Here is a 27375-nt window from a genome sequence, read left to right on the forward strand (position 1 = left end):
ACACACACACACACACACACACACACACACACACACACACACCTGTATATACTAGATTAGACATTGTATTTTACTATGCTCCATTGTGAATAAATGCCTTTTAAGTATAACTACTGGTGTGTTTAATGTTGCACAAGCGTGAATATTGCCAACCTCTACTCGGTAGAATTCCAATCCTTCAACTTTAACTTACTGTTAATATGGTAATTTGGTTATAGTTAGTAAGCTAATGGTTAATCAGAGTTCCAGATTAATGGTAATAAATTGAGACTAAACCCATATTGGCTATTTTGCCTATTAGTTTAGGCTGGTGCCCCGTGAACTTTAATTCATTTTAAAGTTATTATTCAATATTAATATTTTTAATATTAATATTTTCTTAATTTGTGATAGCCAATAAATTGATAAACAACCGAAATCTAACATATTTGGTGTCCAGCTCATGAGGTAGAGTACTGTTAACATAATGGTGCCCAGGTAGAGCTCAGACCCAACACCAATTTCAGTTTTATTCATCGTGAGGACATTTTTGATATGTGTCATCACTATTTCAAAGGACTGTTTGAAGGTTAAGACTTAGTTTTAAGGTTAAATTTAGAACTGGTTAAGGTTGGAGGACAGGGAATGCATGAATGAGGGTCAACGAGAGTCCTCAAGAGTATTGAAAAAAAAATGTGTGAATGAAGAAAATTAAAATAAGAAAGAAAGAATAGCAAATATATTGTTACTTCTGTTTTTATGTTCTGAATGTAAAAAATTATAATAACAAATCATCAATTAATCATCGATAAAAATGTTGTTAATGAAAATGCATACATTTGATTTAGATTTCTGTTTCTTTCCCATGCTTTCAAAATTCCTTTCCTACTGCCTCCTACCCCATACTGCTACCAGTGCTCCTAAAACTACTACTATTTCTTTTCTACTTAGTATTGTCACCTATACATGTACTACATGATATGTACCATATGTCTGAAGGGGAGTGTGAACATCCTTTACAGGTGAATAAGGCCCTGGCCCCAACTCAGTAGACGCTCCCAACTTAAAAAAGTAATGGGTGCCACTGGACAAACCCTGGATCTCCACGCTGGTAATGCTCCCTGAAAAAGACAGCAACAGCAGAGAAATATTGTGATCCATCTTCAATCATACAGATTTTATTGTGCCAAGCATTCAAGTCATGTCATGCCAGCCAACACCCACCATCCTGAGAGAGATTTTTCCACAGGTGCTCAGGCTGGCTGAGGTTGCCACTGTACAGTATCATGTAGCTGATGATGACACCATTGGGCTCCAGTGGAGGGCGCCAGCTCACCAGCACAGAGGAGGAGTCCAGAGCACTCAGCTGCAGCTCCTCCGGAGGTGTGGAGGGCCCTGAAGGAGAAAGAGGGATTGGGTCAGTAATTAGAACCCAGAAATGAGGCCTCACAGCTGGGGATTGTATATTGTCTTTGTGGGGGATTTGACATGTTGTGCAGCAACCATCTGCGTCCTCATGTCCTCACCACCTGGGTACAGGAGAGAGGGGATAAGCAGGGCAATGGGGGAATGGGCTGGGGCTCAGGTGATGATACTTGGTAGGGGAGAGCGTGACGGGGTGACTGGTAGTAATAATGTCATTAAAAGTGTTCCACTCTACACTCACCACCCTTACTTTGCTGGAAGAAAGAGCTACTGGCCAACATAAGAGACAGTGCTACACCTGGGTGTTTGATTACAGCCAGTTATCGGTCATCGATGCCAACCACTAATTCCCATGTTCACTAGCACTGGCCAGCTGGCACACTGATTTGCACTAGTGATCACACACGCTCGGCCCGATGCATAAACAAACTAAGTGCTAAAGGTCCCCGTGGCCACCAGAGGGCCCCCAAGAGCAGTTGAAATGTCCCACAAGAGACCTTGAAACTGAGCCAGGTGGTCCTAACATGCTCACTACACAAGTAGCGTAGGGTTCTGCAAATCACACAAAGACCCCCTCTCCCCCCCATGTCAAAGTGAGTGTCAACATTCACAACTTCGATGAGAGAAAGAAGCAGAACCCTGGTCACAAAAAGAGAAAAAATAACAGTAATGTTAAGTTCATGTGCATCTCTTTCTCATTTGTCTGTCTCTCTAACCTAGCTGGGCAGTGCATCTCTTGGTCTGTCAGTGTCTTACTTGCAGCCATTTTCTATGACTTTGTGCCTGACAAAAGTGAGAATGAAATACAACTATATATAACGTTTGATAAACACCAACAGACCACGATGTTTATAAACTGCAGCTTGGAAAAGATAATCATGCACCAAATGAAATTTGTGCTTTCCAGCAGCAGCCTCTGTAGGGACTAGTCCAGACAATATATGGGTGTGATGCACACACATAAAACAAGACAATGACTATCTAGTCTTTGAGTCAAGGTTTACTCACAACTCCACTCTAACAATGAACGCAATGGACGGACACTGACTTTTGAATAAATATTGAATTTAAAATGTGGATTAGCTGGGCATACAGGGCCATGTGCAGTCACATCTCTCAGTAAATAAACATCAAATATTCAGCCAAGTCATAGTATAAATTTGGTCTCACAGGTCAGGTAAGAGGGCCCCTTAGCAGAATTTTGCTTAGGGCCCCAAGGAGGTCAGGACTGCCTCTGTGTGCACACATTTACTTGCATGCACAGGCACTAAAGCAGACCTTCAGACACACATATATTACAGCATTTGAAGACTTACAAAAGCAAAAGTAGAACACCTTTACTTCGCTGGCTCAAGACCAATATCAAAATAATAACATAAAATAGGTATAATTTAAAGGTCCTTTCAATGAATACCCAGAAAATCTAAGCTCTTACCTTCTTTAACCTTTAACTTTTTGAGCAGGTTAAGTTATTTGTTCAAGGGCATTCCAGAGGTTTTGAGGGAAAGGAGTGTTTTCATTCATCCATACCACACGAGTCAAAAAAGATGAAATACACATATGAGTGAATTCTCTAACCAAGTAAATGCATGTAAGAATGCTCCCACCTACCGCAAGAAGATTGCTGATTACTTATCATGTTTTAAAGCCTGCAGGGAAATCGTAAAGCCTTTTGAACGCTGGGTCATTAAAAACTAAAACAGGAAAGAGAGTCAAGTGACTAAATTGACAGGAGCACAGTGCAGACTCACGGTCAGACAAAGTGGACTCCTCCACTGTGCCGCTGAAAGGTCCCACCACATCCACTCCATTAGACTGTACAGCCAGCTCATAACGGGTGAAGGGCTTCAATGCCCCGAGCAGTATCTCCTGAGCAGAGCTGCAACACACAAATAGGTGAGAGTCCTGAGTGTGTGTTGTGTCTTTTCTATTCTACATCAACAGAAAGATTGAATTAGATTTGCTTGTGGACCACTTTAGTCTACAATATCTATTAACTTTATAGCGTCACTTCTTATCACCTGCTATTGTTAACATACTGCGGTTGTAGGTACTTCTGCACCTCTTCAGCCCGAGAACTCTGTACCCTTACTGAAGACAAGTGTTATAAGTGTAGAAGGCAATATCAATATAGAGGCAATGTTATGTGCTGGTAGATGGTGCTTCTTAGACACCCCTTACTGACACTTCACTTTGATTGCCGTATGAATGATGGTTAATAATGGAGCTAACCGATGTTATTCAAAATATGATGGAATTCTCACACTGGTTTGTTTGGTGTCGGACAGGAAAATATTTGATAAGAAATGCAGAGGCCAAGGTGCTGTTAAAGATTAAAAAGCTGTCAAAGAAAAGACACAAAGGAGCAAAGCAAGGATAACAGCCTAAACCAAGAGCCTTTATTTAAGGGAGCAATTCAGTGACTTCAAAGCTAAACAGGTTTTGCCAATAAAAAACAAATGCCCAATAAACTCAAGGATTTAAATACACAATATCTCTTTGCTCTGGCTAAGAGTGGCTGAAAAACATGTGACCGATTTTTACTAAAAGTAAAATAATGTTGCTTCAAAAGGTGTTTAAATGAACAGAGTTTGGGTTTGTGTATCATTAAAAAAAGATAGAAGTTTGTGATGTAGACCTTACTACACTGTAGGTTATGCAGAGAGCAGTGTTGTGGTACTGGTGTTCTGACCTGGTGTGGTAGGAGACCAGAGAGGCATTTGTGGTTCCCGCTGGGCTGCAGCGCACCGTGTAGTTGATGATGCGTACGTTGCTGAACCGCGGTTTCTCCCACCGCAGCCAGATGGAGGTGGAACTGTTGGTTGTGGCTTGGATGCTGCTCGGGGGCAACGGAGGGGGGCGCATGGGCGGCGACGGTGCTTTAACACACACATACACATCACTTGAATCTTGGGAAGTGTAAATATCATTTCTTATTATTTATTATACTCATTCATTCATCTATACACGCGCACATGCAAAGAGATATCTTACTTCTGTCATGGGCTTTGTCTGTCCTTCCCTTCCACACTGCAGCTGCTCCATCTATCTGCTTGTTGAATGCCCAAACTCTCACCTCATACTGCCGGTCAGGGACTGACACATACAAACACACCGTGAGAGAGGGAGACAGAGTGAGAGGGAGAGAGGGAGGAGTGGAGAAAGAGGGAAAAGGAGGACCAAATATTAAGCACAATAGATAAAAGAATGATAGTCATACATGCTGTATAAAGTAAACCCAGACTGGCTCTTACAAAGACAAGACTTCTGTCATCAGGCCCTAGGTGCAATCTAAATGCAGTCAATCCATTAGCGGTCTCTCTAGATGCTGCACTTGTATCCTGAAAAGCATGAATGGCAACTGTTTTGAGTTTGGAGTTTGTCTGTTCATTCATTCTTTCGCTCTTTCAGTGCAGTTGTTTGTGCATACACGTTCTTATTCTGCTGTCATTTCAGACCAAGCCACTCCCACCTGCCTGCCTTTCCCACCAGTAGAATCACCTGACCTGCTACTCCCTCCCCACTCACCTGTTCACCTCTTCCCCATTCCCTCAGCTCCAGCATCAGCTCCCTCCTATATACACCGGTCCATTTCCGGCTGCTCTCTGTCAGGTTACCTTTGTGCTATGTGCCTTTGCTTTCCACTGATCTGTTCTTTACCTGCCTGTTTTGCTCCTGATTGTTTTGGACCTTGCATGTGTTTTTTGGGTACTTTGTACTTTGTTCGCCTGCTTGGATTTTACTTTTACATCTGCATCCTGAGCCAATGTCTCAGGTCCCTTTTCTGAGAATCCTGACAATGCCAGACAGCTTTTGAACAAGATGCATGATTATTTTTCATGAGTGCTGCCTGTCTGTCTGTTAATTATTCTTCAAAACTAAGATTTCTTGTTAAACAACCTGAGAGTGAAATACAATGCTCTATCTGCCAAGGACACCAGTAAAACAGCATTCCTTTGCTCAGAACTGAAGCAATATGACTATATCTCAAAACTAGCAATGATTTAAGTGTGCAAAAATAGCTGACAAATTTTTATCAAACATTTTTCTAAAGGGTAGTGGGCATAATTTGATTTAATATTTCGCCAGAGAGGGCTAAATGCAAAGTTAACAAAGATGACCATGAACGTGGTGTGCTCTCATTGCATTGCACATATCTGGGAAAATGAAAGCAGATTACACATTACGTTTGGAGAGGCCTCTGTTAACAACTCACCCAGCCCAGTGAGGAGATGATACCGAGCCTTCTTACGGAGCCTGATGGTGTGGGTTTGTGTGCTCCTTTGTCCATTGGCTGACTCCTCGGCCTCGACCTCGCGACAGGACAGCTTGTAACCAGAGACCAATGTGTGATTGGGTGAGGGATGCCAGGTCACATTGAGTGTGTTCACTCTGGCTCTGACCTTCAGCTCAGTCGGGGCAAAGATCACTGAAAAAGAGGAAGAAAAAAAACAAACAAAACAACTCTTGTGACCAGGTCCACGTGATGCAACATTAAACATGAGACCATGCACTTAAAGTTCTCCAGCACTGTGCCAAGGCCATTTTAGATTTGAAAATAGATAATTATATGTCTATGGAAAATAGTCTTGCATATTTTTTTAACTCTCGCATAGCAAGAATATAGCTACATATATTGTATATATATATACAGCCATAAGGAACCCTATATTTTGTATTAATCAAGTAGACCTACTTTATTTAATAAAAACCATTGTTTACACTTTGGCTCAGTGAAGAGTCAGCTCAATAATGCACGTGATCGCGCTACTTTAAAAAAGCACTGCAATCAGAAGGCTATTCGTTTTGTTGTCATATCTTGGTTGTAATCTTTTGGACTTATTTGGCAACAACATCGTTTGACAACAGTAGGCCTATTATGCCGCATACGCCATTCAGAGACCAACGGAGGAACGAGTGTTGAAAAGTTTGAAAGATATAGGCATATTGGATAGGCTATTCTTTATGGCTTCGAAAGTTGTGCTTAGACTTGCATACATTTACTGTGTATGTACTATGGTTTCTGACTGAGGAATGGGTGAGTGTATAATGCATTTTTCTTCCATTTGGACCATTCAAATTCTATGTTTTTATCATCTCATACCAACAAAGAATCTCTAATATCTTCCAGTTGTTATTTGCTTGTGTGTGTATATTTTGCAGAGAAATTATCCTTGCTTTAAGCCCTGTGAGACTTCTCTGGCTCTATTTTGACCAGTTGTTCGTAGAAAAGATCATATACTCTCTAAATCTATACAGTACTGCCAGCTCACTACTTGTCACATGTGTCATGTTGTAGGGGATACAAAAATGCATATTAGTTGTGTGCCTCAGTCACAGAAACTGTAACTTAGATTGTTTAATGAGATTACAAATGACTGTTAGCCTGCTTGTATGTCTAAGTGACTAAATGGTGAATGTTATTATATTATGTTATATATTGCCTTTAATGCTCTTATGATGCGCATTCAATCTTTATTTTATTAGCTGTTTTATGATAATGTGTTGATCTGGAATATCTTGGAAAAACAATCCTAGAGATTTTTCTTTATTGATATTGCGTCTGAAAAAGTTCTCCATCTACCTGGCTCATCAAGGTGAGCCTAGTGCTTTTTCTCCCATTTTAACATAGCTAAATGCATCATTGTTTACAAGCTACAATACAATATTAAATGTATAAAGAAGCTTCACAGTTACAATTGAAACACCCCAAAACTATTCTTTAAACTGTCTCAATTTAAATTATTAGGTTCAAGATATATTTATCCACTAAGAGTCAAATCCAGATATAATTTTCATGTCTATTGTGATTGACAAACACAGGATATAGATAGGTCTAACTTTACCACTACAAATGATTAAAGTTACAGAATTTAAGAAATGAACAAGGTTTGGTGTCGTTCTCACCCATGCTGTGGTCACTGTGGTTGTAGTGGGCTAATGTTTGGTGCTGGGCCCACTCAGATGGGATCCCAAAGCCAACACCTGTTCCAGCTGCTATCCTCAGTCGGTAGGCCTGGTTAGGCTGCAGCTCTCTCAGTGTAAACTGAGTCTCGTTACCCCCTACCTCCACTGTGAACACTGTGTCCGCTGTGGAAACAGACAATACACACTCTCACACATCTATACCCATATATACAGTATATCTACATATACAGATATACAAATATGCCTGAATGTTTATTTAGAGAAAAAGCAGAGCTATATATTTTTTTCTTGGAAGTGATGATTCAATAGATTATATATAATGTAGAGGGGGAAAATGAGTTCTTTACTGTGTTGTTTCTGCAATAATTCAAATAAATTGCTCTTTCAAGGACAAACTGTTATGAAAACAGCTCCTTTCAGAGTGAGCTTGATCTCTCTGTACATTCTGGAGGGATGGGTATTCAGAATGAATGATTCTGTCCTGCACATACTCTTTTGCACTGTCTAAATGTAATTAACCCTATCATACAAATTTGCGAACCTCTGCACTCTTAAACCAGTATTAACTATTGTCCGAACTCACATAGAATTTCATTAGGTAAAGTAGACTGTCAATGCTGTCAAGCAACCAATATCTCCCAAATTATCCCATCAGTGTGTCACAAAGATGTTCTTTCACTGGCAGTTAAAATCAACTTGTCAGCATTGTCCAGCAGGCGTTACCAACCCTGATCCAGAGAGCTGTACTCAATGCGGTAGCGAGTAACAGCTCCTCGACTGTGCTGCGAGGACAATGGATGCCACATCAGCCTGATGTCTGTTGGGGAGGTGCTGGCTATAGACAGCTGAGGAGGTGCACTCGGTACTGCAGGAGGGAATGAAAAAAGGAGATACTGAGCTGTCTGATGATGCACATTCAAGCCATATCCTACATATCTGCACAGTTGTAAAGCACACTGTATCTATAACTAAAATATACTTTGTTTTCTTAAAGAATTGGTCGAATTTGATCGTCTTCTTCTACAATAAAATATGACATAAAATGTTGGATGAGCTTTTAAAAACAGCTGTAAAGAAATACTCTTGTGTCATGTCTCTACCGAGCTGCTGTGTAGCTAATAGTGATAAAAAATACTGAATGGATGACACTGATGATTCATGAGTGCTTAAAAATCCCGTGGAGTTGATAGTGTTTGCTGTGTGATTCATTGAAGCATCCCAGGCATCATTTTACCTGTTTATTAGTTTGATAACTCACCATCCTCCAGCATCTCTACAGTAACAGGCAGGGATGGGCGACTGGCACCCATGGGAGAATAAGCCACCACAAAGAATGTGTATGCAGTATGGGGGAGAAGCTCTTTGAAGTGATACTCCGTGGTGTCGTTGTTCATCGCAAACTGGTACTCCACATTATCCGAGCCTGGAAAGGATAAAAAATGTTCAAATCAAAAACTTTTTTTTTTTTTTGAAAATGTGGCGATGCTTATTATATGGCTACACAGACAGACACAATTATGAATAGAGAAACACCTGCAGCGCGCTGGCAGTGCACAGAGTAGCCGATGATTTGGTCCGAGTTGTACTCAGGTTTCTCCCAGGTAAGCAAGGCAGTCGTGCTGGAGTAGGGCGTAGCAGACAGGTGGCGGGGAGGGCTGGGCAGACCTTCCCTCACAATGACTGTCAGCTTGGCAGTGGCACAGGCCGTGCCCAGCCCATTGTCTGCTATGCACTGGTAGTACCCAGCATCCTCCAGTGCCAGCTGGTTGATGAGCAGGACTCCAGGGCTTTGGGTCTTCACTCGTCTGAATGACTTGATGGGTTGGCCGTTCTTCAGCCAGTGCAACACGGGAGGAGGCTCCCCAGAGCTGTTGCACACAAACCTGGCTGTGTTTCCCCGGGAGAGGGACACTGTCTCTGGGGGCTGGAGGATCACTGGAGGAGCTATTGAAAGTAGGAAACAAAGCTTTTACTTCTGCACTGTAAAACTAAAGGAAAATTTAATATTGCACTTGGATAAAGTAGTGAATCTTACGAGACAGATTTTAAAAGGAAAGTGAAAAGTGATGTAGCTTCCTCTAATTCAACGTGATAGCAACTTTTTTAGATCTTGGAGTGCCCCTTTAAAGATGGACATTTTATATTTTAGATTAATTAGGAATTAGCGTTAGCATTAGCATTTTGTTGCCGAGGAGCAATTGTTGGTGTAACAATACGAATACAAATTTTGGCTAAAAACTTACAGTTATCTCTTACATAAATTATGAAAATAATAACTTTTTTCTTCATATAAAACGTTACATTATTTAGGATGACTCATCTTGAACTCGAGGCATGCACATAATTTTATCCAATCAAATATCAGAAAGTAGTCTATGAATCAGCTCTGAGAAATGTCTCATCTACCATTATGTACAGTACATAACGTGACTCTTACCAGGCACATGCAGCTCAGCAGCAGCAATGACAAACTCTCTGGTCTTGGGCTTGTTGGCCCGGCAGACGTAGATGCCGGCATGGTGACGCCTTGTGTCCCTAATCACCAGGTTTGTTGCGAGGACGACCACATCAGTGGAAATGGGCTTTCCATCTGTTGAAAGGAGAAAGCAACAGAGAACAACAAAGGACAGTGCCAGATCATACAGATGAAAAAAAACAAGATTGGCCCTGAGTGGAGATCATTTCTCGGGCTTTCTGCCACCTAAGAAAAACAGCACAAAGGAGAGAGGCAGCACTTTGAGCAGCAGGGGATTTGACCTGTAGTCACACAAGCTGACCAACAGGTGGCTCTGTGATTTTTCAGTCTGGGTTCACTGAGCCGCCTGCACTGCCACACTCCTGGGCTGCAAGTGAAATCACTCACTATTCACCATATAGACCACTATTTAGTTGATCCGCCATTTTGTAGGGTTGTCGGATGCTCTACAGACCCGACTGATCATCCCTTACAGTACAAGTCAATTACCTCACAACAGCACATACTGGAAAATAGTGATCAAGATATAGCCACTAAGCAAGCACCAACCTCTCATTTGCAGTGCTGATGATCTGCATAGTGTAGTGCAGTTTTTGAGTACTGACATAATGTATAATCCTCGAACATTAATTGGGAATGAAGGAAGAATTTTTAATGCAGACAAATCAGAGGCTGCAGAACAAATTCCAAACGTTTCATTCCCACAAAGACTTCACAAGTGTGTGTGTCTGTATTTGTGTGTGCTCATGTGTTTATGCATCAAAGTTGTGGAGGTGTGAATGAATCAGTGTGACAAATGATCTTATGTAAAGCTTGGCTCAAAGCACAATAGAATAGCAGGGGACTGGTTGAGAAGAGACAGCTATTATCACTAAAACAACAGCTGTACAGCCACAGGTATGCAAATCTGATCCTGAAATATAACAGTTTGTTCTTCGTTTGTGAAAAACAGATAGTTACAGAGCGAGACGTAGATAATGAAAGTACAGCAAGTACAGCAAGGAACAGCAATTGCTAGTATTACCCTGTCTGCTCCAGGACACCAGTGGTTTCGGCTGGCCTTGTGCCATACACTCCATCACAGCTGGCCCGCCGAGGACTACCGTGGCATTCTGAGGTGGTGCAACAATCACAACTCTGTTCAGGGCTTCAGTAGAGCCTACAACAACAAAAATAGTGCATACATCAGTCTCAGGTAAATAAGTGCTTCTAACAGGAAAGTTGACAGTTTGACTCCACTGACTTTAATATTCACCAGTGAAGTGAAACAAAATGGCAATCCGGTCCGCTTCTGTCCCATGTCTCAATGATTACTGCAGAAGTTTCTGGCCCTTCCTAGTACTATACATACTAGAGTAGATCTTTTACTTAAATACAAGTATCAAAACCACAGCATAAAATACTCTGTTACAAGTAAAAGTTCTGCATTCAAAATGTAACTTAAGTAGTATAAAAGTAGTAGCATCAAAATATACTTGAAAATTAAACACCTTACATAGCATTTCAGAATAAAATATAAATTATATTATTATTTTTATCAACTAAAAATTGTACAGTACTTGAGTAAAGGTTATGTAACACCACCAGTAAAGTGCTAAAAAGCTTCTAACCACTCTAAGTTGTAACCACAGCATAACAGCATGTGTTCTCAACTACTTACAATATTAGGTTAAAGAAGATGAGATAAATAAAGGAAAGTGGTCAGCCTTTAACGTTTTAGTCAACAGTTTTCCTTATTGAGGTGTGATTAGGGTTCCTCCCCATTTCAGGATGAGTTGTTGGAAGTCCTTGCACCCTTGGCGAACAAATTTACCTTCTACCTTCTACCTTCTACCTTCCACTCCTGTATGCACACTTCAAGTTCAAGTTACATAACCCATTACAAGGCAGGGCGTCTGAACATACTCATGTCAGGTGGGTGGTGGCATACACATCTTGCGTTGGCCACCTTGTTTTTAGTTGATAAATGGCTAAAAAGAAGCAGAAATGCTGATTTTGGACACATAGCTGAACCACTGCCCTTCTGTCCTACAAAAGGAAATGCAGCTGAGAACCAAAAACTGATAATCCTTTTGCATTAACATTTGCTAGCATAGCCTGCAACTGAGTGGCAGTTAGCATTTTACGCAAAGGTCTCAGCCGTAATAATGTTCATGCCATATCAGAAAATCTGTGTACTGCACCAGAAGATAGGACAGGATTTAAAGAGCTGACTTCAGAGGAATTTTCTGTGACTCAGAGATAGACTTCATTTCTAACACAGCAAGTCACTTCATCATCAAAACAGTCTCTGTAGCTGGCTGATTGGTATCTGGTTGAGGCTTCATCAACTCTTATTAGATGGTGGATGTGGATAGGAGCTGAATCTAATAGGAAACCTTGATTAGAGAGGTTCTGATGTGAGAGGATATGCTGGGGAAAGGATGGAAGCCCCGTATAGCACAAATGATTATTTACAGGTAGCGGCTCCCAGCTGACAGGGTCCCTCACTAACACACTGCAAACATATTGTACAAAACCACAGATGAGCCATGAACCAAAGAGCTGACTGAGGGGAGATAGTGAGACAGAGAAAGGAGGGGATATTTCGAAGTGATGACAGACATCTCATAGTGCAAAGAGGTGCTTTGAGACACGGGGAGAAGTGGGAGAAGAGAGAACACGAAAGAGAAAATCCTTTTGTGAGAGAAAAGGTAAACCATTAAGTCAGTTGATGGAATGACCTCAAATTATGGAAATGAGGCACATCTCTTCAGTGACTAAGGATGTCAGTCAAAGCATGTTGTTTATGGGTTGAAAGGAACAAATACTCATTTCTTGAGTGTGTATCAGTCCCCAAGGTACTGTTGGTGTGAGAGGTCCTTCCCTGCAATTCTGCTCAGCCCAGGCAGTCTCAGTAGCACATAATGCTAATGATCACCAGAAAGACCCCTGGCATTCTGTAAACGTGTTATAAATTAAATATTCAGATTACGTACCGCAACCCTTGCTTGTGCGTAGGGATTTAACTGTGTCAGTCTGCCTTTGTGAGGACTGCAATGCAGGGTGCACCTTCGTAAGGGTCTTGTGTGAGGATATGATGGGTGTGGTGCAGTGTAAAGCATGTAAGAAACAAAGAGGTCGTTAAGGAAACATTGGAAGAAAATAGAAGCCGGGGGTTTAAGGTAGCTGAACGTTTCATATTTTCTACATCCTCTCAAGTTAAGTATTTGAACTTGATGTCAGCATCAAGCTGTCAGAGCTTGGCTATGAGAGTTGAGGTATTCTATTCATAGAACTCTGAAGTGCAAGCGAGTGAAGCGATGGCATTAGATCTGACATCTGTTTCATTTAATGGTTCACAATAGAGCCTTCAAGTAGTTTCCTTCAAGGGTTCCACAACAGCAGCAAGACTACAGAGAGAAAATAACATTTATAAAATTTTATATTAGTGCTGAACAATTAATCAAAATAGTATCAAAACTGTGCAAAAGTGTAATATCCAAAATTGCAGAAGCTACAATTTTTTTTATAAAGGTAAAATGTTTCACAACGTACATAAATGAGGCATTGTGCTGGTTCAGAGATGCCTTGGCCTGCAAATCATATTCTGCAGACTTAAAGGACTATGTATACATATATATATACTAATTTCTTAAAATGCTCATTGAGAGGATTATTTTCCCTCTTATGTTTATATTTCGTATTCAAATGACGATTAAAGCACGAAAACAAAAACATCATTAAACTGAGATCTGAACTGATATGAAATTTGAACTTGATGACTCGATAACTCGAATTGGAAATGAAAATAAGAACTTGAAAGGTTGCTGTAACAACTGTGTAGAAACTTTAAACGTACATGTGCTGCATCTGACTCACTTGCATTGGCCTCATCTCTCTTTCTCTCTCTCTTTCTCTCTCTCGCTTCAACACCCTTGTTTTTTTGTCTTTCTTTTGAAGGACACAAAAGCTGTGACTCAAAAAGGACACAATGGTTTCCACAGAGCAGCCAATTAAAGTTGACTGATCTCTCGCTAGCTAGTGGCAGAGGCAGATAATGTGGCATGGCTTTAATGTGGGCTGCCTAATGGTGAAAACTCACTTCACAATACTCGCGAGTGATTCACTGCATCATGTAATCACCAATACAAGTCCTTGTAGGTTGCAAGGTTTTGATCAAAGGTGTGTGCTAACGTCAAAATAGTCCGATGCTGAACACACAGTATACTGATCAGACAGCATTACTTGTTTCATTTTATTGTTAGCGTGGAGTTTCATGGATTCAAGCATAATTACACCAAAAATGCAACATTTACACGTTGGTTATTGCCATGTCATTATAAATTGATGTACATGACATTTGATAGTTAGATTTCTTCTTGTCTGTGGTGTAATGATGTGCATTCATTTTCATCATAGTAAATTGAGTCACATTATAGAAAACAAAGGCTATCTAGATAACAGATTCAGTTTAAGGCACTAATAAGAACATTATTGGAAGACAATGTAGTGAATTCTACATAAATACTTACTTATTTATGACTTAAACAAAATTTGCACCTGAATTGGAAATTTATTCACGAAGCCGAATCACTGAAAAATTTGCAGCTCTTTAAGATAATGAGGCTTTATCAGTGACTCACAAGATGATCAAAGCGCAGTGCCAGACATTTATGTAAGACTAAATTAAAAGTGTAAACCCAATGTCAGCAGCATACAGGGGGTGACTATAATCAGTCAACGATCAGAGAATAAACATTTATTAATACTGTGTTGAAGCAAATGAAACCTGAAGGACACGGTAAATGTACAGAACTCTCAAAAACAGAGTAAACAATTTGTGTGCTTATCTAATAAATATGCTTTCAGAGAGAAATGGAGAGGAAAATGAAATATATAATAATATATACGTAACGTTGCATAATGGCAAAGGTCACTGAAGTGCTGAGTTGATAAAAGAAAAATTTGTTGTAATTACACAACTGCATACTGCTTATCTTTGTTTTAATTAACGGGTAAAGTGTTCCCCAGATAACCGGAGTGTCAGATATCAATTCAGACAAGTGACATGGCTCTAAACCTTTAGCCTTTTCAATGAGTTGAGTGACAAAATGTTTAACTCTGAACTGAACGCCACGTTATATCCAAACATGGTTTATCTGCTGTCCAGCTTGGCGAAAAACAGAGGAAAAGGTCGTTTTTTTTTCAATGGAAACAGTTAAATATTCAAATATACTGTTCCCTAATCAGGTCCCTAATCCACATTGTAATACACAACAACAGTGATGACCCTGGTGCTGAAGTAATTCTATGTGGTTATATTAATGCAATATTCTGATCATATTAAACCCACTCACTTTTCCTCTTTCTGGTTATATTGTAAGGGAATGAGCGAGAGATTCGGCTAGACACTGTACAATCACCATTCACTGACAGCAGCTACTGCACATGTGCAGCGTCACCTATTTGTACAGCTGAAGTCACTATAGTCCTGGAATAATCAAAGTAAACACACCATTTCTAAATGTACTCGCAACTAGAAAAGATTCACTGTATTCTATTGTATTCCATTAAAATGTATTTTTAACTATTATAGAGACTTGTTGTTATTATAACAAATTATAACAAATAATACAAGAACCACACCTGCTAGGCAAAACAGTTTTACCAGTTCATTGCAAAATAACGTTGATAAAATATTTACCAGCAACAATACCGTTGTGATTTAGCTTAGCCGAGTAATGGTAGTTTTAAACACACAACGCACACGACAATCACAAGGTGAGAGAGTGGCACTCTTTGAAACTGGCGTGGCAGCTCCCAGTGGGGCCTGGCTGCCTATTCAAACACTATAAAGCACTGCAACAGACCTCACCTGAGGTGACAGTGAGCTTGGCTTCATGACTGATGTCCTTCCTGGCAGAGTTGGATGCAACACAGCGGTAGGCACCCTCGTCCTGCTTGGTCACCTCTAGAATCTGGAGCACCCCGTTAGGAAGGGAAATGAACCTGTTGCACAAAAGGCAGAAAGGGAGAGAAAACTAAACAACTGACTAAATGAATTTAGTGCCCTGCAGAATGAAACATCCAGATGATCAACTCTGTGATGATCCTGCTCGGTCCTCACAGGACTCCATCGTTCTTTAATCAGCAGCAAGGCTTTTGTGTACAACCACTACAAAGAAGGGTTACAATTACAAATACAAGTCAACAAGTAACTGAAATACATGGATGTTTGTGTTGTGTCTTTTTAGGTGCAGAGTGTATTTTTCTACTCTTGATATTTACTATGTTTGCTTTAATTCTACCTCTCCCTGTCTTAAAGATGTCATGTTCCAGACATATTACCATCCGACAAGCTTTTACCACCTTTATAATAGCCAATTAATCCCACCAAAATGTGACCAGTGGAAGCCTGTTCAGCAGGGAGGAAAGTACAGGGAGTGAAGAAGAAGTAAGGAAAAAAAAAAAGAAAGAGAGAGAGAGAGAGAGAGAGAGAGAGAGGAGGGGAAAAACAGAAGAATAAGAAAAAAAAAGAGATAATGAACGGTACACAAAAAAAAAATGGTGAAAGGAAACAGATGTAGAGATGGAACGGGGATAATAGCGAAGAGACAGAGCAAGAGAGGGAGAAAGGACATAGAGGAAATGGCACATTAGAGCAAAAGAGAACAGAGAGAGAAAAAAGCCAGTGATGTATCAGACATCCTTTGGCTCATCTTTGTGAAAGGCCATTAACGGCGCCTGAGGTGGGAGAACCACATCCCACCAATAAGACCTTGTAAGCAGCGCACTGTTTGTGGGTCATGCAGGGCTACAACAGCCATTAGCACTTAGTCCTGTGCAATAAGGCTGGAAACAAATTCCAAGGCGAAGGGGCCAGTGAAGCAACAGTGAAATGTCAATATTGTTAAGTGGCCCAGTAAATGAGAATATTTGTGCGAGGAAACTGACAGAGAAACCTGGCGAGGCAACAGGCGTACCTTTTGAAATTGTTTTTTTTATCTGTAAAAGCACAGAACGTTTATGTTGATATAGTGATATAGCTTGTTTTAAACTCAAGGTGATTCTTCAGTGCTCTTCTGAGAGCTGCTGAAATGTTGAATATTTACTTTGAAAACAGTGCGCTTAGACTTATCTACTCCACTCCACACCTGACAATAAACATGGCCGCATGTTGTGTTAATTCTTATTGTTATTAATAAGTCTTGCATCGTATTGTTTAGCTATCTCTGCCCTCTGACCCCTTCTCTGAAGCATGTAATTGCATCCAGCATTTGCTCCAGAGGAATATACAAACAGATGATGATGCTGCAATTAAACAGCATTAAAACGATCCTGCATCCACGCGTATGTGTCATACCTTTAATGAATGTAGAGGTGACATTTAAATGCAATGAAATGGTTTTCTGATTTTTCATGTTCACCTTGTAGCTGTGATGCATTCACATTCACAGTTGGGTACAGACGTGCAGGTGTGTCAAAGTCCTTGGACCCTTTTCACTCAGTTAACAGAAACTCACAGACTTGGACGTAATCAACAAGTAACTCCTGTGTAGAGTGACCCCGCTGTTTTTTCTAATGCAGACAGATGACAAGTTTGATATAGGTTCATACTTTATTGAGCGTTTTATGAGATTTTCTATAAGAATTTTTATATATATACAAGACTTTGGCTGCATTTTCACCTTGAAAATCCAAAGCAACTTATTCAACTAAAAAAGCACATTTATATATAGCACATATTTCAACATGGATTAAATATAAAACAACTGATAATTTGTGGATCTCACTGCATGAACATTTCCAAATGAACTGCAACACAGTGACACAATATTTATTGTTGTTAAATGAACCAGATGACTGCAACAGCTGGCTTTTATGTAACTGGGATTTAATATTTTGTAACAGCAAAACCAAACGGTAGAAGTACAGTTCAATAGAAGTGACATCCCATGGACTGAGGTCAGCTTGGATTAAATTCTCACTTAACCTTATATATGTGAGTGTGTTTCTCACATTAAGTAATATATTTCACTAAACTATGGTTTTTTTCATAGGAAGGAAAGAGAAATGTTGTGACATGATGTAATGGACAGTACTAGCACATCAATAGGGGAACACAGACAGAGGAAAGTATCAGGTAAAAAAAGAACTATAAAAAGAATAAGTACTCAAATAACTGTGTTGAAATCCTAAAAAAAACAGAATTATCACATTGATTCTTCATCAACGATATTGTCAGTGAATAAAGAGACCAAAGAGATGATAGAATAAGAAGGAGATGAGGGACAAAAACACCTAAAGAAGGCTCACCTTGTCACTTCAGTGACAGCCTCTTTGTTCTTTTCCCAGGTAATAACAGGTGTGGGTACTCCCTCAATCTGGCACTCGAGGCGAGCAGCTCCCCCAACGGGCACTGTTTGGGGTGATGGCTCCTGATGGAACTTGGACAGACCTGGAGGTAAAGAAATGATAGATAAGGGAGGGTATTTATCAAAGCAGAAACGGTGACATTGGAAAGACAAAAAAAACCAAAAAAAAAACAGCCCATATCTAAACTAATACCTGTGCAACTGACCTTTTTTAATCACTTGAAATCCGTGTCATGTCGTCTACCTCTGGTATAATGAATAGGACACACTGTATTTGATGTAGGTCACACATGATGTGACAGACTGCAATTATATTAAAGCCATGGCCCACAATTTGTCCACAGCTCCCTAACCCTGACCCCATTCACAGCTCTTGTTTGAACAACCCAATTAAGGGGAGTTTCTTTATTTCACTTGGTTTACTTTAAAAACAGCTTGAGTAAGTTCAGAATTGGTGCATAACACTTCTATAATCTCTATTTCACAGACTTCTGATTATTGGATTCACACCATTTTAGGGCTTTTAAATTGTACTTTTTAAATTTTTTGTAATTTAATTAAAGACGTGTTCAGACCATTTAAATACCCTTGAATGTCGTGATTAGGAGAAATTTGAGGATTTAATCAGGCTCGGCTAAATTATTTCTCTCCAGGTTGAGTCTTGGCAGAGCTCCAATTTTCTCAGCCTCCGCACATTTACACAGACAGGAAAAGCGTCCTACTGTAGGTAATGCTGAGCACCAGGGAGCAGCAGTGAGCACTGTCTGAGGGCCTCTAACCTCTGACCCCGAACAGGCTGTTGGAGAAAAGAACAAAACTGGTTGGCTGTCCCAGCCACTTCGCCTGCAGCTCTGACTAAGGAATAGAGAGCGGGGGGTGGATCAAAGGAGAGTGTTGAGAGAAGACAGAACAAGGCAACCAAAGGCAGGAAGAAAGAAGGAAGGTAAAAGAAAAGAAGGAGACTCCAAATCCCAACTGGGGGCTAGAAAATACAGCATATACAGTATGTAGTAATGGAAGAAAACCAACATAAGCCACATTTTAAATTGTATCAGAAAAGATATCTGAATAAATGAATCATTCTTAATACAAAAATAATTGATAGCCAGTCATTCTTCCTGCTTTCTGTATCCTGTTCTGTTCTCCATGTGGAGCTAATCGCAGAACTGATACAGACCAGATTTGCAAAGTATGAAAACATAGATTATCCAGCAGTGCTAAATAAATAAATCTACCTCCCAGGAAAAGACAAAGCTGATTCACACATTTCAAAGAGCTGCTGAAGGCAGAAACGCTGTTTTATTACATAAGTGGTTAGGTGTGAACAAATTACCCAGCTATCTTTATTTATTTATTTATTTTTTTTTACAATTAGTAATTTTAGATCTTACTCAGGGGTAAAATGTATAGTGATGTCATGTTAGATTTTGTTTGGATATTGTCACTTCCTGTTTTATTTTGTAGTTGGTTTCCTTGTGCGTCTCAATGTTTTACTTCCTGTCTTTGTCCTGTTTGGTGATTCTCTGCCCCGCCCTAATGTGTTTCACCTGTGTTCAACCACCCTTGCCTCCCTCATTCCTCCCAGCCAGCACCCACGTCGGTTGTCGGGCCCCTTTGCACGCTGGCTGATCACCTATCTGACTCGGATCTGGAGGAACCTGAGCCTGAGTCTCCTTTTTGGGGAACCCGGCTAGCCTTCCCTGGGAGGTATCTAGGATAGGGAGCCCCTGGGAAGACACTCAGGTCACGGAGACGCTGGTTCCCCAAGCTGCCTCAGCCCCAGACCTCCCAGTCCTTTCAACAGCCGACTCCAGTTCCTGATTCCCAGCCGTTGATCCAGCCGATACCTGTTCCTCATGTTCTGTCGGCGGCCCAGCTGACTCCTGCTCCTGTTACCCAGTCAACTCCTGGTCCCCCTCTAGAGGAGCTCCACCTCTGACATCGGAACCCTGCTCGCCCTCCAGAGGTGCGACGCTGTCCTCTGGCTCGACCTCTAGAGAGACTCAGCCTCCAGGGCGGTTCCGTCCGTTTGCCGGACCTCCAGGTCGCCCCATCAAACTGCCCTGTTTTCCCCCTGGGCATCGGTGGATGCTCTCCTGCTCTGCCCCTGTGGCTCCAGTCTCCTTCCCTTGCCCGGTTACTGTCCTTCCTGGCCCCTGGATCCTTCCTCCGGACCCCCTCCTCTCACCCGACTTAGTGTTTTTGTTTTTAAGGGGGGGGGGTACTGTCATGGTCAGTAAACATTTTTTGCACTTCATTCCCCTGTGTTGGCTGCATTTGGGTCCAGCCTTACCCGCACAGTGACAATCTGGTCATAAACCAAAAGATTGGACAACATGAAATTTTGACCTGATTATGGCACCAGCTGAAAAGTTATGGGATCAGTAAATTTATTGGGAACATGAATGTCTGTACCAAGTTTAATTGCATCAATATATCCAATTGTTGTCAAGGCATATAGATCAAAACCATAAATGTCAACCTAATTGTGTAGCTACAGGCAAAGTCATTAGGATAGATCATCTGGGAATCATGAGTCTTTACATAATTCAGTGCCAATCAGTTCAGTAGATATTGACTTATTTTTCTGGATGAGTGAAAACTCAGACCTGCTGGTGGTGCTAGATGAAAAGTCAGGGAATCAAAGCAGACAGTCATCCTCAGGGCACCATGGCTGTAGCACATTTTAAGTGTTAAGTCAGTTTTTAATTTGTGCAACTAATTCAAAACCTGTTGAGACATTTCACTGAAAAGTAAAATTGTAAAACTGATGGTGGTGTTGAAAGTGAGGTCACTGAATCAGCAAAGTCAGTACGCTTCATCCTTTGGGACCATGAATGTCTGTAGAAAATTTCATGGTAATCCACCCAATAGTTGAAACGATATTTCAGTCAGGAAATTTAAAAAAAAAAAAAAAGAAAAAAAAAAGAAAAGGGTGGACTGATTATTGAATTGTCTAATAGGCTGACAATAACATCCCTACAGTCGCTGCTAGTATGGCTAAAAAGCTGCGTGGAGACAGTCACATGTCATCTGACTTTAAACAAACAAAATTATGGCAGGGAGGATTCAGAGCAGAGACCAGCACTGTCTCTCTAACTTGTACACAGGAGTAGCCACTTTCAGATTTGGGTGTTTTCAAACTTGCAACCTAAAGACTCAGTATTCCCCATTTTTTTTTTTTTTTTTTTGGACACGATTTCCTCCAAACCACTGAGAGCTCGAGGGGACACAGGCCTTAAGCCCTATCACACCAGCTGTTAGTCATGGCAACAAACTGGCCTTCTGTGTTTTCCTACTGCACTGAAGGAACAAAGTTTCTCAATGTGCACACAGAGGCTGACACACATACTCGGGCCATAGCAGCAGAAAGCATTTGATTCATTTCAAAAGACTTGCAATGACTGTTGCGTGGACTGTTTCAGGAGTAGTTGATGATTAACCCCTGCCACTTCCAGCCATTACACACGTTGATGCCCTCATGTAAACACACCACCTGTAACACTGCCAGAGAGCACCTGACACGGTGCCAGATTCAGTGAATGTGTGTGAGTGTGTAAATGTGAGTGCGTGTGTGGAGAGCTACTTGTACTTCAGTGTTGACTCTAGTGTGTCTTGATGCCTGTACACAGACTGCTTGTGATTACATTACTTGATCACTGTGTGCATCTATGTGCACGTGTATGGTGGGGTGGGGTGTTTCTGTATGTGAGTGGTGAATAACAGCTGATCAGCGCTGTAGATGTTAATTCAAAGGGGGGCAAAGGGTGTTCAGAGGAGACACTTTGCCCATGCTGTGAAGGAACAATGGCAACTAGCTGTGCTTCCACCTCCGCTCTGTCAAAGCATAATCATATTAGTCTTTTCCCAGGACTCCGTGAGTGTCCCCAGGCCTGCGAAGAAATTCCATGGCAGATCTATCTGGCACCATACAGAGCACACACTCAGATTTTTCAAAGCTGACACTGTCCTGCCCGGGCTTGTGCTGACATCCAGGGCAATCTTTCTGAGTAAGACTCCCAGGAAAGGTGACACATCAAGCCACAGGGTCAGAAATATGTCCAACTGTTTCCTAGCAACAAGATCTTTCTATGTTTTAAAGGAACATTTCCAAGGCAGTTCCTTGGGCCCTTCTCTATGTAAAGTGTGTAACCTTTCCATGCGCTACATTAAAAAGTCCCTATCTTGCCTTTCTTCGTTCCCTCTCATTTTTTCTTTCTTCGTTACTTCTCTTCCCTCTCTCTCTCCTGCCCTTGACTTTACCCAAAATCTCTCTCCGTCTTTGTCCGTCCTTCTATCTATGCCCCACTCTTTGGCCCCAGAGCTATCAGATTGCAGTGCTTTTCCCCTCCCCTTGTGCAAGCAGATAATTCTACCCATGACCTCGTTGCTACCCAGCTTTCAGGCAGAGTAACAGTGTGGAAACCCATCAGGAATGCCCCCAGCCTCAATAGATATTTGTAACAGCTACTGGAAAATATGCGCAATATGAATTTTTTATTTCCTATTTACATTACGCTACCACTTTTATCTTCATTGAGGTGCTCTGTTCTGTCAGTTTTGACATGCATGCAGGAACTCCCTGTCAAATAGCAACATATCCGCAATACTTTTTCTTCTTAAAGTAAAAGGTTTGAATATATTCTTAAGATTGTCAGATGTGCTTAGACTAGAATTTTCCAGCTTTAAAAGTGGTTCTTCTCGTCCTCTTTACCACTGTAGACGGGGTGTGTGCATTTAGTTGTAAAATGAGAAGGTTTGAACACAGTAATATTTGCCTCAAGGTAGCTCATTATAATCTTGTGACTCTAATGTGAGAGGCAGAAAGACACAGAAATGCTCTCATGAAAGAAACAAATTCATTACAAAAAATCTCATAAATTAATCCCTTTCTGTTTTACTTCGACCATGAGGATATTAAAACACACAAAACTGTGATGAAGACCAAAAACTAAAACATGTAAACTAGAGCAGTTTGGTCGCCTGGAGGAGAGAAGTACCCTTTTTCAGGTTATGGCATCAGCTGATTGAAATGCGTTGAGAAAGCTGGCAGGAATTAAGAAATATTGACATTCACCCCAGCACTCTCATAATCAGAAAGGTTAATTGGTCTAATTAACACTAAAAGCTACTTTTTTTTCACAGTGTCATCATTTACACATGGATTTATTTGGAAAACGTGATGTGCGCACTGTGTGCCACAAGAGAAAGTTAAGAGACTGAAAGACCTATTTACATTTTTTTGTCTGCATTTAAAAGAGCGGGTTCTTTCACTGTCTTTTCTCAGGCGCCGACACGTCCTCATGTTTTTTTTAGACAAGGTCACATGCATCATATACCGCCACAAGGAAACTGGAGCAGGTGGCTTTCATAATGTGTTTTCACAGATGTGATCTCTGCTATGTTCTCTCCTCCGTCTCATTTCTGGTAGTGAGGACGCAGTAGGAAATGAGAATGCCCGCTCAATGTCAATGTTGAGGCAGTTCGGCTTCGACCTCCTGCACGCTGGTCCCATCTATCTCATAGCCTCTCACTGCTGGTTTAATTCAAAACCCACACACACACACATACATACATGCACGTATACACACACACACACAAACTGAAGGTCATTCTTAATGGTCTCTGAAGCCTTTCCTTTCACCATCACCCCAAACTCTCTTCAACCTTTTCCTCCTTCCCACCATTCATCCAACATCGCCCCTCCCTCCCCTTTACTACTTATTGTCCCTCAAACAAGAGATCCTCATAAATAGGCCTGTGACAGCTGACAAAAGTAGGGGCATCCACAGAGGATACTGTCTCATTTTACACAAAGCTAATGACTAAATAAAGACTACCACTTAGGAGTGTGAGAGAGAGGCCTCCGTGGAGAGGCGATTAAAAAGCTGCAGCCTGTCCTCTCGTCCCTCACACTCACATCTTCCTGTTAATTTCTTTCATTTCCAGCCACTCTTTCTCCTTCACTCTGTGCCTTTTAACAGACTGTTGTTTAAGAGTGTACCTGTTCCCAGGACACTTGTTAGCGCTCCACCAGAGGATAAGTCTCCTATCTGCAGCAGAGGAGAACCAAGTTCATCTCCATCCATGCAAAGAAATTCCCCCGACAAATCTGAAAAATCACATTGCCCTGCGTGTGCGTGTGCGCGTGTTCATACCCAACTGAATACTTTAAGTGAATGAATGAATCAAACCAGTATTCTTTCCATCACATTATCTTAGAAACCATGAACAACACTTTGACCACCCAAACACAGAGGCACAGGCCAACATCTGCAATGAACACAAAGTAGCATTAATTAAGCTTGATACAGTGTTTTCATGATCGTGAAATCAACATATTTCAGGTATTAAAGAAGTAGTTCAACTGAAGCAAGAAGTGTTTTCTTGCAGAGAGTTACATGCCTATCAGAGCAGGCATTGGGAGAAAGGAAGAGCTCACCCTGGACAGATCATAAAGCTAACACCCAAAGACAGACAAAATCACAGACTCATATAACATCTATGGACGTTTTGAGAACTGAAATGGTTACACTGGTAGGAAACCAAAGCACCAAAATAAACCAACGTGCTGTGGCTGTTGCTGGACACCTACTTGCCAAGAGTACATTTACAGTCCGGCTGGTCAGGGCTCCAAGGGCGCTGGCACTCACGCAGCTGTAGCCCCCCTCCACGTCCTGGGCAGGCTGGCCATCCTTGGAGGTCGGCAGCAGGAGGAGGGATCCATTGCCCAAATACTGCAGATAGTCATCGCCCTCCTCCAGAGGCAGGGTCTTGCCATCCTGAAGCCAGGTAACATTGAAAGGTGTATCGCTGGCCCCCAGATTGCAGTCCAGCAAGAGGGGCGAACCTGGCTCCAACACTACATGGCTGGGCCCAGCCCCGCAGCTCAGCTCCACCGAAACAGGCTTTTCTGTGTGGGACAAAGAAAGGAAAGCTAAATGTTAACTATGCACTGCACCTTCAACAGAGTAGGTTCAGCTAAGATCATCTTTATTCTGAAAAATATGTCCTTATATTTGCACCTTCTAGTGGATTTGACAGTATAACCTGTGTAGAATATATAAACAGACCCTCGATGAAACCCCTTGTAGGAACCTTTCAATTGCTCTGTAAACACTCACAGCTTAATTTAAATACTGCATGTTTTCTATTCATTAATCTGATTATTGTTGTTTTCTCACATCTGCATCATTTTTCATATTTTGCTTTTTTTGTCTACTTTGTCAGTTTCAGCATTTGTCAGTTTTGTAGCATAACTTCAATAGAGTCAATAGCGTTGGCAGCACAGATGGATAGGGGTGGTGCATTCCAGAAGCAGGGTGTTTTGGGGACAGAGCGGAGGCCAGAGGAGGAGGAGGAGGAGGAGGAGGAGGAGGAGCTCTGCAAATGAAATGGGTGTAGAAGCATGAAGGGATTTGTATGTCAGCAGCAGGACAATAAAGTCCGAGGGAGAGGGGAAGTCCTGGAGTGAGAGGTTGATGAGCTGGTGTGAGATGAGCAGCAGATTGCCACATAAACTGGAGTCAAAGGAGATGTTGTTGTTTAAAAACAGACATTTTACCCTGATGAAACTTCACCATGGTTTATTTTTTTAATACTTAAATACTTAAAAATTACAAACATTCAGTCAGTCATTAAACAACATATCATCCTGAAATTAAGTTGCAGATAATTAGAAATGCAAATGAATGCACTTGCAATGCTATCAGGCAACACAAGGAGATTAGTTTATTATTCCTAATGCACTGTGCATCTAGATGTTTTAATATACTCCTCACAGTTTTCTCAATCTCCTATCTTTATATCGCTGTACCTCACCTATACAATTTGATATTATCTCTGCGTTTTCCTCCTCTATTTTAAAACAGTAAGTGCAGTGAAAGACAGTTTTAATTCATTTCTGTGAAGAACAAGACGGAGAGAGAAAAGGTAGTAAAAAAAAATGTAGTAAAGCATCAAAGTAGAGCTCTTAGGAGAAAAGAGAATTAATGAAAAATGAAGAGGGGAAAGATCAAGACGGAAACGGAGATAAGAAATAAAAAGAACTGAACTGACTTCATATCTTGACTGACATGATGGCACTTAATTATCTGTCATGAGGAGGCTGGGTAGAATTATAATGGATAGAGAAATCAGGGGGAAGAAACTGTAAAAAGGAAGGGGTAAATGTAGCTCTACATTGGACTGTTTCAAGCAGACTACACAAATTATCCTACACATGATCTATTGTTAATGCTTCTAATGAGCCCATACTGTGTCATACATTATTCATTAACATCTGTTTTGTATCTTGTCTGTGTAAGACCAGAGGAAATTATTTTCCATGTAAGTGCACAATTAAGTTATAGTGCCAACTATATCAGAAAATAACTAACAGAAAAGTAGAGTAAAAAAGAACCTTCTGAATGTGCTTCTTTTAAATTGTAAAATACTGTATTGTTATGTCTTTATTTTATTATGGAAGAACTGAAAAACTACAAGCCAAGCATTTTTAAAAGAGCTACGTTGAGGAGCTTAGGTATGTTAGCTTAGGTTAGCAGCAATTGAACAACAAGTCCTCCAACCTAAACAACCATATAGGTCGTTAGGAGTGTCTCCTGAAATAGCGCCCCTAAGGCGGCATGTGTACCGGACCTCGGTTGTCATGATTATCATAATAAACACGCGACAGTTAGGTTAAGTTTAGGCACAAAAACTACTTGGTTAGGATTAGGAAAATATCATGATTTGGGTTAAAATAAGTACTTCCTCAAAATCAGTTTTCGTGGTTACAATAATAACAACAAATGGTCACGGATAGTAGAAACAATATAAGCTAGTGGTTTTACATGGGAATCGAACACCAATCTGCTGTGTCATAGTTCTGTGTTTTGTTGACCCATCCATCCACCAACCACCCACCCCAGCCTCCTCTGAAGGTGGACTTTGTCACTCTTCATACCACGTCACCACACTTTTCCCTTTGCTCCTGTCATAACTACTACGGCCACTAGATGTCGCCTAAAAACAAAACGTAACTATGGCTCGTAATAAGCTGCTGCACAAACGACCTGTGGGCTCATTTTACACGGGAGAACAGTCTCCAATTGCAATACAACATACAGTATGTTAATAACAGCAAGGCAGGCTTGATCAAGTTAACACAATCACATTGAAGAAAATAATTCACTGCAACCACTGCATCCATAGTGTATCCATCCATCATTT

At 41.0% G+C, this 27375-nt stretch overlaps 1 protein-coding gene across 2 annotated transcripts in view; it reads right to left on the reverse strand.

Annotated features, from left to right (window-relative positions):
* igdcc4 (immunoglobulin superfamily, DCC subclass, member 4) overlaps positions 1 to 27375 on the reverse strand; it is a 54081-nt gene that overhangs the window by 11938 nt on the left and 14768 nt on the right. For both annotated transcript variants that reach the window (XR_008827769.1, XM_056375412.1), the window contains exons 2-16: positions 24761 to 25078; positions 18107 to 18248; positions 15666 to 15799; positions 10833 to 10967; positions 9770 to 9922; positions 8866 to 9276; positions 8591 to 8755; positions 8060 to 8197; positions 7312 to 7494; positions 5621 to 5833; positions 4399 to 4500; positions 4097 to 4283; positions 3156 to 3283; positions 1204 to 1374; positions 966 to 1100 (exon numbers count right to left, since the gene is read on the reverse strand). Coding sequence is in view for 1 of the 2 variants with exons in the window: in XM_056375412.1 (XP_056231387.1) it covers positions 966 to 1100; positions 1204 to 1374; positions 3156 to 3283; positions 4097 to 4283; positions 4399 to 4500; positions 5621 to 5833; positions 7312 to 7494; positions 8060 to 8197; positions 8591 to 8755; positions 8866 to 9276; positions 9770 to 9922; positions 10833 to 10967; positions 15666 to 15799; positions 18107 to 18248; positions 24761 to 25078 (2715 nt within the window). In the remaining variant the exon portion in view is untranslated. The remainder of the gene's footprint in view (positions 1 to 965; positions 1101 to 1203; positions 1375 to 3155; positions 3284 to 4096; positions 4284 to 4398; positions 4501 to 5620; positions 5834 to 7311; positions 7495 to 8059; positions 8198 to 8590; positions 8756 to 8865; positions 9277 to 9769; positions 9923 to 10832; positions 10968 to 15665; positions 15800 to 18106; positions 18249 to 24760; positions 25079 to 27375) is intronic.

Source organism: Seriola aureovittata, chromosome 1 (genome assembly GCF_021018895.1).
Source record: "Seriola aureovittata isolate HTS-2021-v1 ecotype China chromosome 1, ASM2101889v1, whole genome shotgun sequence".
NCBI classification, from domain to species: domain Eukaryota; kingdom Metazoa; phylum Chordata; class Actinopteri; order Carangiformes; family Carangidae; genus Seriola; species Seriola aureovittata.